The sequence below is a fragment of the Rhodotorula paludigena genome (assembly GCF_050403205.1).
Source record: "Rhodotorula paludigena JCM10292 DNA, Rt_paludigena_JCM10292v1_ctg1, whole genome shotgun sequence".
Taxonomy (NCBI): Eukaryota; Fungi; Basidiomycota; class Microbotryomycetes; order Sporidiobolales; family Sporidiobolaceae; genus Rhodotorula; species Rhodotorula paludigena.
The window spans coordinates 772279-783857 of NW_027481457.1; the positions used below are offsets into that span (position 1 = coordinate 772279).

General features: G+C 64.9%; 4 protein-coding genes across 4 annotated transcripts; 2 read left to right on the forward strand and 2 right to left on the reverse strand.

The window, feature by feature from the left end:
• Nucleotides 1–405: 405 nt before the first annotated feature.
• JCM10292_002180 (histidine phosphatase family protein) lies at nt 406–2641 on the reverse strand (the record flags this gene model as incomplete). Its single annotated transcript, XM_076645601.1, has 8 exons — nt 406–458; nt 520–772; nt 837–1370; nt 1453–1584; nt 1652–1686; nt 1779–2060; nt 2143–2385; nt 2446–2641. The coding sequence occupies 8 exons, from the start codon at nt 2639–2641 to the stop codon at nt 406–408; spliced, it is 1728 nt and encodes a 575-aa protein (XP_076509128.1).
• A 1730-nt stretch (nt 2642–4371) lies between these two features.
• On the forward strand, nt 4372–7942 carry JCM10292_002181 (uncharacterized protein; the record flags this gene model as incomplete). Its single annotated transcript, XM_076645602.1, has 2 exons — nt 4372–4924; nt 5031–7942. 2 exons carry the CDS (start codon nt 4372–4374, stop codon nt 7940–7942), a joined length of 3465 nt encoding a protein of 1154 aa, XP_076509129.1.
• A 500-nt stretch (nt 7943–8442) lies between these two features.
• Nucleotides 8443–9862, forward strand: JCM10292_002182 (sugar phosphate isomerase/epimerase family protein; the record flags this gene model as incomplete). The annotated part of the gene is made up of 6 exons (XM_076645603.1): nt 8443–8553; nt 8609–8827; nt 8898–9008; nt 9075–9195; nt 9288–9675; nt 9751–9862. The coding sequence occupies 6 exons, from the start codon at nt 8443–8445 to the stop codon at nt 9860–9862; spliced, it is 1062 nt and encodes a 353-aa protein (XP_076509130.1).
• A 158-nt stretch (nt 9863–10020) lies between these two features.
• JCM10292_002183 (shikimate dehydrogenase family protein) lies at nt 10021–11248 on the reverse strand (the record flags this gene model as incomplete). Its single annotated transcript, XM_076645604.1, has 6 exons — nt 10021–10217; nt 10277–10558; nt 10616–10777; nt 10837–10897; nt 10961–11151; nt 11233–11248. The coding sequence occupies 6 exons, from the start codon at nt 11246–11248 to the stop codon at nt 10021–10023; spliced, it is 909 nt and encodes a 302-aa protein (XP_076509131.1).
• Between the last annotated feature and the right edge of the window lie 331 nt (nt 11249–11579).

Sequence of the window (11579 nt, forward strand, 5' to 3'; positions counted from 1 at the left end):
CACAGACATTCGACCGTCGAGCTTAGTCTCGCATCCATCAGTAATCCTTCTCGGCACTTTTGTTCCCTTCTGTGCAACGCATCCTCCGCTCTGTTCCAAAACGCATTGACCGTGGGCGTCACCAGCACTCGTCTCTCTACTCAGCATGCAGGCATCTCTATGAGAAAGCAGAGCAAAAGCGAGTCCAAGCTGTGCGGTATTTGCAGCAGTCACTGCGAGCTCAGTTCGGCTCTTTTCTACGGCGAGGGCGGGCTGCACAGCCAGCCGCCTGTCTAGTACCGAATCACAAAAGACAGCAAATACTTCAGAGTAAGTCAGAAGGTGGGAGGGAGGAGAGAAAGATCTATGTCAAGCGCGCAGAAACGAAATACGAAGTGAAATTGGCGGGATGAGGAGGGTGCGGCCTCAAGCGCTCGGGGCGAGACCGCTGTGGATCGAGCCGTACTCAGGGAGAGTGTCTGCTCGACGGTGCAGTGTCAGCAGCAGCACAAGTCGAACGGGAGAGGGGAAGAAACGCACAGTTGCCAAAGCACGCGTGGTCAAAGTCGATCTCGTCGCGGCGCTGGATGAGGCCGGCGAGGACCGTGTCGTACGCGCACAGGCCGTTCGGGTCGGGCTTGCAGCCGGGGTAGCTGAGCGGGACGACGGCGTCGCTGTAGAGGTAGGTGCACTTGTCAGTTTCGCGCGGAAGATCAAGCGAGGGAGGCGAGGGGACGGACTTGACGATCATCCGGATCTGCTTGGTCGGGACCGACGGCTGGCACTCGAGGACCTACGCGAACCTAAGAGTCAGCCCAGGGGCCCCTCGGTTCCGCGCCGTCGTGGCTCAAACGCACCTGGAGCTGGAACTGCGTGCCGAAAGGCACGACGCGCGACGCGCCGTAGACGTGGTCGGTCGAAAGCTTGTCGACGGGCGGGAAGTCGGTGTAGCCCGTCAGCGCCGTGAGGTTGAGCGCCGTGAGCGCGTCCATGATCGACACCTCATGCGCGGCGTCGGCATAGAGGCTCTGGTTCAGCGGGAACGTCTCCTCGTTGCCGTCCTGCGTCGCGTTCGTCGCCGAGTCCCACTCGGTGATGAGCGAGTGGTTGAGGCGCGAAATGAGCTCCTCGAGGTAGGCCTTGCCCTGCGCGGCAGAGACGGGCGACTGGAACCCGTTGTTGCCCGCAAACTGGATGTCGTACGCCTGCTCGTACACGCGGAACTCGTCCTCGGTGAAGAGCGGGCAGAAGGACGAGTACCCGAGCGCGTCGGTCTCGTACGAGCACAGCTGGAGCATAGCGTTGATGTCGGTCGCGACCAGGGTGAGGTTGCCCGACAGGTGCTTGTTGAGGCGCTCGGCAGTCTTCTCGTAGTACGGCTTGGTGAAAGCCTGCAGTGGTGAACAGTCAGCACTGCGATGGCCGGACGAGCGGCCGAGATTGGGAAGGTTCAGTCTCTTCAGCGAAACTCACCGTCGCGGCAGTCGAACCGACGCTTCCGTACGCGTTGTTCGAGTTGGTGCAGATCTCGTAAGGCGCGCCTGAGAGGTTGAAGCCACGCGACTCGAGCTCGATCTCGATGTTGACTTGGTCCTGGTACTCGGGCTGTCGACGACGCAATGTCAGCTTCTTCAACATCTTTCAACGGTGTAGTACAAAGAGAATGACGCACCACGCCGAAGAAGCCTGCGACAAAGTTGAGCATAGCTGGAGCGGGAGCAGCAACGAGGAAGGCGTAAGCGAGGTGATTCGGGCTGTGCGTACCGTCTCCTCTTTCCCCATCAGGGAGGTAGACTTACTCTTGACCATGCGATCCTGGCTCTGGGTGCGCATGACGGGGATCGTGCCCGCCTCGGTAAAGTTGTTGAGCAGCTTGCCGTACAGCTGTCGGCTCGCGACGCCAAAGTCAAAGTTTTGCTTGCGCCCAAACGGCGTGAGCAGCTCGGCGCCGAGCTTGTACGTCCAGTCGTTGAGGAACGCGAGCGGCCCCGACGCAGTGAACCCGCCGGCGGCTTGAGTCGCGTTGTGCACCTTACCGGCGAAGGTCGAGGGCGGAGCGCCCGTCGTCGGGTAGCGAGCACCTGCGAGCGAGGCGCAGTGTCAGTGAACGTAGGGCGACAGTGCGGCGTGTTCGCCGAATGGGCAACCCCGGCAAAGCCTCACCGTGGCGGAAGTAGAGATGAGCCTGCACGACCTCGCAATTGTCCGGCACAGCCGGCGACGCCTGCGCAAGGCCGTACTGCGCCGGGTTGACCGAGTACTGCGGCGAGAGGTTGCCCCAGTACTTGCTCATGTCGAACGACTTTGCATCCTGGGCGTCGCTTGCGGCGGGCACGACGAGCGGGTAGATGTCCGTGTGCCTAGGGTAGGACGCGGCAGTCTGGACGGCGAAGGGCTCGACGCCAGCTGTGTGTGGAAAGAAGTGGTCAGCGACGTCGAGGTAGGCGTGCGGAGGGAATGACACACTCGGCGTCGGGCCAGGGTAGCCCACCTGCGTTTCGTCGGGAAAGAGTGTCGGGTTCGGAGCCGTGCCCGTCGGCGGGTAGACGTCCGAGACGCTGATGCCTGCATCAGAAGCAGCGACAGACGAGGCGCGCTTGACCGGGCCGGCCGAGACGAGGAGCGCCGAGGACGCAAGCGCAGCGAGCGAGAGATGGACCATGGCTGTTGCAGACGAGGCTGAGAGTGCACAAAGCAGAAGCAAGAAGCAGAAGAGCAGCTGGTGGAACAAGTGCGGAACCGGGCGGCTGTGCCCGACTCGCCCGCCATGAATCCGCTAAGCATGCAGGCAGATCGAAAGCACGTTCAGGCGAAGGGGCAGCGTGCTCGCGAGCTGGTTGGCTACGCAGAGAGAACGTGCGAGGAGACGCAAGGTCGAGGGCCAAAATCGGCACACCCGGTTCGGCGACCAATGGGGCAAGAATAGCCTTGGCACCACCTGTCGGCCGGCGGCGATGAGTTGCAGGTGCGCGCCGCTGCCACGACTCAAACCCACGCGATCAAGCATCGCAGAGGTCGTCGGGCACACGAACGTGCTCAGCCAGGCGTTCGAGGTAGATCACTCGGTCGGAGGCGGTCTTGACGGCTGCGACAGGACTGCGATCATCAGTCGTGGTGCAAGAGCGGCCGGGGCTGATGGGAACTCCGTCGAGCTGGGATGCTTTGTCAGCGCGAGACGCACTTTCAGTGGTCGGAAGAGGACCGCAACCGAGCAGACGACAGATTGACGAACGAGCACGCTCGGCTGGTGAGGGCTCGGAAGCATAAGCACCTACTGGAGGTACCGCCGACTTGCTCCTGTGCGTTGTAAACATCGCAACTGATGCAACAGTGGCGACCAAGCAATCAGCATTTAGCGTGTGAGCGCAAGGCAAGCAGGGACGGCAGCAAAGGCAGGAAGCAATGAGACGCTCGGCGGTCATGTTCGGGCATGCAAGACAGCGCAGACGATTCCCGTGAGCTGTCTGAAGGCATTGGCGCAAGTCAGCAGGTCCAGCGAGCAGAAGCGGGAGACTTGGGCCGGTCGTCTGGGTCAGCGAGGTCATGATCGCACTGCCCGCAACGTCACGCCGAAGCGCGCCACTCCACTCAGAGGATCCCAGAGATTCCTGTAATGGACTGCGGTCATTTCGCCAGCCCCGCAGGGCTGTGTTGCCGCAGAGTGACGCCGGCAGAAGAAGTTGGCTGAACGAGGCGGGGCGCACAGATTCCGGCTCAGCGAGCTGCGGGACGAGCGAGGGAGGACACGCCCGGAGCACGCCAGCCCTTATCAGCAGCCTGGTACCCTGCTCGCTCCCTCCTGGCAGTCTCGGGCGGGGGAAAGGCGGCGGCGGCGAGGCGAGTCGCTGGATTTGCTCGCGGGCGGCGCCCTCGCTTCCGGGCTCTGCTCACCGTCAGCGCGCTGTTGCAGCCCGGGCAGGATGCCAGCGGGCGGAGCAGGCAGTCGCTCGAGCGGGCGCACGCGCAAGCCGACGCAGCGCGCGAAGGAGGCCGACCCCGACGACGACTTCGACCCGGCGCCTTCGCCTGCGCCTGCACGCCGTGAGTCGCCCTCTGGACGAGCGTGCGCGTGTGGTCCGAGTCGCTGACCGTGCCGTGCTCCCCTCTGCCTCCTCCCTCGCCCCCCTGCGCGCCGTGGTGCCGTGATCCGGGCCCGCTCTCTCGCTGTGCGGCTCTGCGCGACTTGACGCATTTCGCGCGCCTCGGTTGCCCTCTGCCTCTCTTGCGCGCCCGCTTGCCCGCTTGCTTCGACCGTGCTTGTCCCTGTCTTGCCCTGTACATATCCACACGCCCCATCTGCACCCGTACATACGCCCTCCGCGCCCGCCAACCGCCCCCGTCCGCCCCTCGCGCGTCGTAAACAACCCGCTCTCGCCGCGGCGCGTCTCGGCGATGCACGTCTATCCCGATCTGCCGCCGCCTGCCGATCCTCACGCACACCTGTGGCATCCCGCCGTCGTCTACGGCGCCGTCCCTCCGCACTTGTCCGATGCCGCCCTCATGCCCCCGCCGCCGCCGCACCACTTGCCCTCGTCATCGCTTCCCGTCCCTCCCGCTACGCACATCCCCTACGCGCGCCCCGTCCTCGCGCCACAATCACCCAACTTGAACCGCGCTCCTGCAGCCGCACCCTCGTCGAGCTCCAAGCCGGCGTCGACGCGCAAGAAGGCATCAAACAAGGGCGCCGGCGCCGCCGCAAAGGCGTCGTCCGTCGACCCGGGCTCGGCGGCAGAGAGCGACGTCAAGCCCGACGGGGCGTACCTCGCACCCGACTACACGCTCAACCCCGCCGGCCCCGCATCGAGCGCCGACATCGACTTCAAGTGCCCGCACTGCGACAAGATCTACCGCGGCAAGCACGCCCGCAGCATCTGGCGTCGCCACCTCCAGGACAAGCATGGCATCCCGCTGAGCCAGCAGCCGCGACGGACGCGCTGGGACAATGGTGCGTCTTGAACAGCCTGCATGCCTCGCGCAGCAGGACGCGACCCGACGCGTCTCATTGTTTGGCTCGTGTCCAATGGCTCATCTGACGCTTTTCGGTACTGCAGACGCCAGCCGACCACGATCCGAAGAAGAGAAGCGCACGCGCACGCTCGAGTCGAAGCGGCGCTGGGCGCGCAAGAACCGCCTCGAGAAGACTGGGGGCAAGGGCGGCTCTTCCGTCGCGAGCAACGACGGGCTCGCCGAGCCCTCAGTCGCTGGCTCCGTCGGCACACCCGCTAGCGAGAGCGGCGGCGCCGTCCCGGGCGCCGGGGCGGGCGACGACGAGGGCGACTCGAGCTTCGAGAACGGGTCCGTCAGCGGGTGGAGCGGCGATGGCGGTGCAGCAGGTCGCGGTGGCAGCGCGCCTGTGCCATACGGTGTGCCGCCCAGCAACCCGTTCTACGGAGCCGGCGGCGCGAGCGTCTACGGCCGCACGCCGACGAAGCAGCAGGGCGCCGGTGCGTTCGGCTCGCTTCACCATGACCCGTACCTCGGTCTGCGGCACCAGCAGCGCTCGGCATCGTCCCTGCCGCCCGCGTACCCGCACGACCTCGCTGGCGACGAGCACCACCCGGCTGCGGCGGCGGGGGCCTACCACTACGGCGTCGCGGGCGCGTCGACCAATCCGTACTCGCACCCGTTCCTCCCGGCGCACCAGCAGGTTGCGCAGGAGCAGGCGCACCTCGGGTACGGCGTCGTGCACCCTTCGCACGTCCAGTACGACGAGTACGGCCAGCCGCTCAACCCCTCGCTCCTCTCGGCCTCGACGCTCCCGCCGCGCCGACCGTCCTCGAACCCTTCGTTTGCGAGTTCGTCCAACCCGTACGACCTCCCGCCCTCTCCCGCGCACCTGCACGCACACGCGGCGCACCACCCGCACGCGCTGCACCACCCGACCCCGATCGCCACGGCGGGCCAGCCTGCGCCCGTCGCGCTGCCCTACTATGCGCGCCGCCAGTCGCCCGCGCGCGTCATCACGTCGCAGCAGCCGCCCGCATCGGGCATCGCCGCGGGCGTTCCCGCACCGTCGTCCGCCTCGCGGGCGGGAGCGCTCGAGAGCCCCGTCAAGCTGCGGCGGACGGGTGCGAACGGGAAGGGCAAAGAGCCCGGCGGGCCGGGCGCCGCTGCAGCCGGGCCAGGAGGGGGCGTGCGCGACGACGCGGCGGGGATCCTCCTCGCGCTCAAGGCCGGCCCGTCGTCGCCCATGCCCGCGAGCCCCGTCTCGGCGCATGCGCACATCCAGGTGCAGAGCCCCGTCTCGAGCGTGCGGGGAGAGGCGCCCGGGGCGGGGAGGAGCAGGCCGGTCAGGAAGGCGGCACTTGCGGCGCGGGCGGCGGGAAGGCGCGGCGAGGAGGACAGCGAGGACGAGGCGGAGGAGGGCTCGGGCAGGCGGCGCGACGACGATGGCGGCGACGACGACGAGAGCGAGGATGACGCGGCCGTGCAGGCGCTCATGCTCCGCTCGCGCGCTGCGTCGACTGGCGGATCCGGCGCGCTCTCGCCCTGGCGGTCGGCGCTGCAGAACCATGCGTCGACGTCGTCCGCCGCGGCGATGGCGCAGCGGGCCGTACCTGCTGCGGCTGTCTCGCCCCGCAAGCGCGGGCGGAGCGAGTCGCCCGCGCCGAACCTCGCGAGCACGTCAAGCGGCGAGGGGTCGACCGCGGCGGCGCATGCGCTTCTCGCCACGGCGAAAAAGGCGCACCAGTACGCGTCCATCTCGGGCGGTGGGGCGGACGCAGACGGGTTGTCACACCCGCTGCGAGGGCACGGGACGTGGAGCCACGAGATGAGCCTCGTCGCGACGCCGACGCCGGGCAACCTCATGCGCATCGCGATGGAGAGTTCGCCCGTCGTGCGCTTTGGCGGAGGTGGCGCCGGGAACGGCCCGGACGGGATTGGCGACAGCGAGGGCGACATGATCGGCGCGGGAGGAGACGACGACGATGGCGATGTCGAGGACGCCTTCACGTCATCGAGTGGTGGTGCGCGCAGGCAGCGTCGCGGGCGCAGCGTGAGCCCGAGCAGCCAGAAGGGCCGGCGGAGACCGGGCGGGTCGTCGAGCAGCGGCGCGGGAGCAGCAACCAGCAGTTCGTCCCAGCCGCGCCCGCTGCATCACCATCACCCGGTCGGCCTCACCTCCGAACTCGGCGACTTCGACCTCCAAGGCCGCTCGTCCTCTTCGGCGCGCCAGCAGTCGCACCACCACCACCACGATCCGCTGCGTGAGCACGAGACGTCGATGGCGCCGCACCCCGGCTCGTCGTCTTCCGTCGCCTCGCAGCTCGTGACGCCCGCGCCGGCCGGCTCGCGCACGACCACGTCGGCCGGCGCGCTTGCCGCCGCAGCTTCCCTCGCCGCCAAACCGTCACTCGCCACTCACCCGCACGACCCCTTTCTCGCGACTGGCACAGCGGCTGCCCTCCCACTCTCCGGCTCGGGCGTTGGCGCTGCTTCCGCAAGCACGAGCGGTCTCGGCGCACTCCCGCGCACGTCGTCTCCGCCCGGCGGTTTCTCCTCCTTCCTCTTCTCGTCCCCCGCCCATCCGCAGTTCTCCAAGACCCTCGGCCTCACCGCCGCGCCCGGTCCGGGAGTGTTGTACACCGGTGTGGGCGAAACGCCTGCGCGCGGCGCGCTCTCCGCTGCTGCCGGCAAAGCGGCGGGTGCCGCCGGCGGACGCACGCGCGAGCCCTCGGCCGAGGAGCTCCTCGCGCTTGGCAACGCGCAGCGCGACCGCTTCGACGCGATGAAGACGCCCGTGATGGCGCGCGTGGCGCTCGAAGGCGCGAGGCGCGCGGCGGGCGGACTGCCGCCGAGCGATCTGGAGAGCAACGCGGAGGAGGACGACGAGCTCGGGACGATGCTGAGCTCGACGACGGGGACGGACGAGCGCGGCGAGAGCCAGAGCCCTGGCAAGGCGCTCTTCGACGGCGACGAGGAGGACGAGGGGGAGGAGGACGCGCACAGCCTCGACGACTGAGCCGCACAACCTCCTGCACGAGGATGATCTCCTCTCAGGGCTACCCAGCCTCTTACTCGCATTGTGCTGTTTATCGCGCTTGGCCCACTTCGATTTTCTTACATTGCCCCTCTTGGTCTTCCTCCCTTCACGACTCTGCGCGTTCACCTCGTTTCGCACTCGCCGCATCTGAGCACACCTCTCCACCTTAGTGTTGTGTATTGACGAGCTCACGTGTCTCTTGCCTGCGGTCGATGCGATGCGTCTTGACTGGCCATGGGAAGCTGCTCTCCTCGCTCTTACTTCCGCGTTGTCCGACGTCTCGCGTTGCAGTGCTTACTCAGCCGCACGGCGGCCACGACTGAGAGAGCGTAGTCTTCAGCGCTGTTCCTGCAGCGCCCTCACGGCGGAGAGGCTATCTTCCGCCGTTCCCCACCTCCCGCCCTTGCCGACTTCTACGCTGGACTCGCTTCCGCCGGACTCTTGCTAGGCTCTTGTCGGCTTGCTGCAGTGTACGCAACATGTCGCTGCTTCCCGCTATCCCTACGATGTCGCTCGGACTGGGCGCAGCCGGCCACAAGATGCCGGACAAGCTGCGAGCTGCCGCCGAGGCAGGCTTCAAGGGCATCGAGGTGCGCACAAGCAGCTTCAAGTTGAGTGCAGGCTGACTGACCCACCTGCATGCAGGTGTTCTACCCGTGCCTAGAAGCTTTCGCCGAGGACTCCTTCTCACCCGACTTTCCGGACCGACAAGATGCCTTGCGAGCGGCTGCAAAGGAGACGAGGCGTCTTTCCGACGAGCTCGGGCTCGACATCTTCGTGCTGCAGCCGCTATTGAACTACGACGGCATCATCGATGAGGAGGAGCACAGGCAGCGACGCGACGACGCCGTGTTCCGCTTCGAGGTGCGCCTTTCCCATTGCCATCTCTGACCACGTCTACGCGCGCTCACGTTGGCATGTTTCTATTCGACAGATCTGCGGCTTGCTTGGCTGCGACTTGATGCAGATTCCGGCCAACTTCCGGCTCGACGCGGGTGTTAGCGGCGACGAGGACAAGATTGTCGCCGACATGCAAGAGCTCGCTGTGCGTTCCTCCTGTTGCTGTCGTTTCGAGTTGAGCTAGACTGTTGACAGAGCGGCTGCTCCACAGGATCTCGGCGCCGCTCACTCGCCGCCAATCCGCTTTGCCTACGAAGCCATGTGCTGGAGCACAACCAACTACACCTGGCAACACAGTTGGAAGCTGGTCCAGAAAGTGGATCGGCCAAATTGTGCGTCTGATTCGTTGTCTTCGCATCGTCGCTCAACCGAGTAGCCAAGTAGCCTTCCAGTCCTGACGCTTTCGCTCCGTTCTGCTCTGCAGTCGGTCTCGTGCTCGACGCTTTCCACATTGCCGGATATGAGTATGCTGATCCATGCTCAAAGACCGGCATGCGTCACGATGGCGCCGAGCGACTCGCCGCCTCGCTGGAAGAACTCGTTCGGACGGTCTCGCTCTCGAAGGTCTACTATCTCCAGCTAGCCGACGCCCGCCTCCTCTCCCCGCCCCTACTACCGCTCGGTAGCACAACCGCAGCTGCCCAGGCTGAGGGCAAGGCGGTTTCGCCGTTGCAGGTCGATGGCCAACAACCGCGCATGACTTGGAGTCGCACGTCAAGGCTCTTCCCGGGCGAGAGCGACCGTGGAGGCTACATGCCGGTCTGGGAGTGTGCGCGCGCCTTCCTCAAGACTGGGTATAAGGGCTACGTCAGGCGAGTCATCGCGCTTGTTCATCGCTCGCAGTCATCCGCCTTTAGCTGACCTCTTCCCTGTTGCTCGCGTTATAGCTTCGAGCTATTCAACAGCGATATGAGCAAGCCCGATCCGGCTGTCACGAAGGATCACGCCCAGCGAGGGAAAAAGTCGTGGGCACTGTTCGAGCGCGAAGTCGCGGCGTAGATTGGGGGGCTGCAATGCATAGTCTCATGGGATTTGGCATGGCACCGACTTAGACGATCCAATGGCTCACGTCAGCCTTCTCTTCAGAAGCAGCGCAGCTTTCCTTTCTTCTGCAAATGCGGGAGGAAAGCCGATTTGCATTCTCAATCGCGAGTCAGCTACAAGGGGTTCTCCCGCTCATATTCCGCGACCACCCGAGCCCGACACTCCTCCTTAGGCGCCTCCAGCCCAGTCCACAAGCGGAACTGCTCGAAGCCTTGCTGAAGCAAGACGTCGAGGCCCGTTCCCGCGACGATGGCACTGTCCGGGCGGTCCGCCGTCATAGCGTGTGCGAGGCGAATGAGCGGCGTCTCACCTGCAAGCACATAAATCAGCACTCCTGATGTGGAGGGAAAAAGGAGGCAAGCGGCGCACGGGGAAGATACGCCATGTCGATGACCACCTTTGCCTTTTCGACACATTGGCGGGGGATGAAGGTACCGTTCTCGTTCGGGGCTACTTCGGTGCTCGTCACGCTGGCGGGCAGTGTGCCGATGACCACGGTCGGCGCATTGTCAATCAGCACCCGCGAGTCGAGCGATGAGAGAACCTGAATGCCGTAGTCGGCAGGGAATCCTGACTGGATCTCCTCGGCGCGGCTCGTTGTGCGGTTGTAGAGGTATATGGGTGAGATGCCGAGCTGATGCATGGCATAGACTGACGAGTGCCTGAGGGTCAGGCAGACTGAGTGACTTGACGACACTCGGAACGCACCTGCTGCGCGTCCTGCTCCGCCAGCACCCAGCGCGAGACCACTCTTGCCCTTCAGCAGACTGTCCGGCTCAATGCTCGCCAGCACTTGATCTCTGAGCCCGATCCAGTCCGTGTTGTCGCCGAGCAGAGAAATCGACCCGTTGCTCTGCTCGACCGGAATCACTGTCGCCAGTCCGGACTGTCAGAAGAACTTGCGGGCCTACTGTCTCGAAAGGGCGTACCCGTGTTGACAGCGCCGAGCAGCTCCGCGACCGGCGTAACTCCGTCGAGAAACTCCCGGATCTGCAGTGCGACCGCTTTAGGCGGTCAATGGTGATTGGGCGGCCTCGACATGAGCAAACGTACTTTGAGCTTGTGTGGCATAGTTACACTAGCACCGCCAAAGTTGGGCGCGCGCAGGGTCGCCCGAACGGAATCATCGAGTGTTTGGGTCTCGACGATGCGATACTTGTGCGGCAGGCCGTGATGCGCAAAAGCAGTATTGTGCAGGATAGGCGACTTGGACTTAGCAATGGGAAAGCCGTATATGACGAAGTCTGTCAAGAAACGGAGAACAAAGGACGAAAGAACTCGTCTTAGCGAAATCGCTGATCTGAAACTTTCGAAAGGGTGCGCACCTTTTGCGGAAGCCATGGTTGTCGATTCAGCAAAGGCAAGCGAAGCAATGAGCCGCGCTTTGAAGGCCTTCGAAGGCGGAAGCGGAAGCGGATGATGCATCTTCCACCCACCTTTTTCCCCCTTCTGGCAGCCCACGAGCACCCAGAGCCACGAGTCAGTGGCCTAGAGCGTGACCTCGAACAGTCGAGAGAACCTGCGCTGCGGACAGAATATCTGTATCTACAGCGCAGTCCCAACCAGCGGAGTCGCAAAGTCATCTCGAGGAGCGAGCGAAGCAGACTCCGGTACGGCGCTGGTCGTACGACACAAGCACTCAAGACAGCCAGAGCGTCTAGTCGGAGCATGG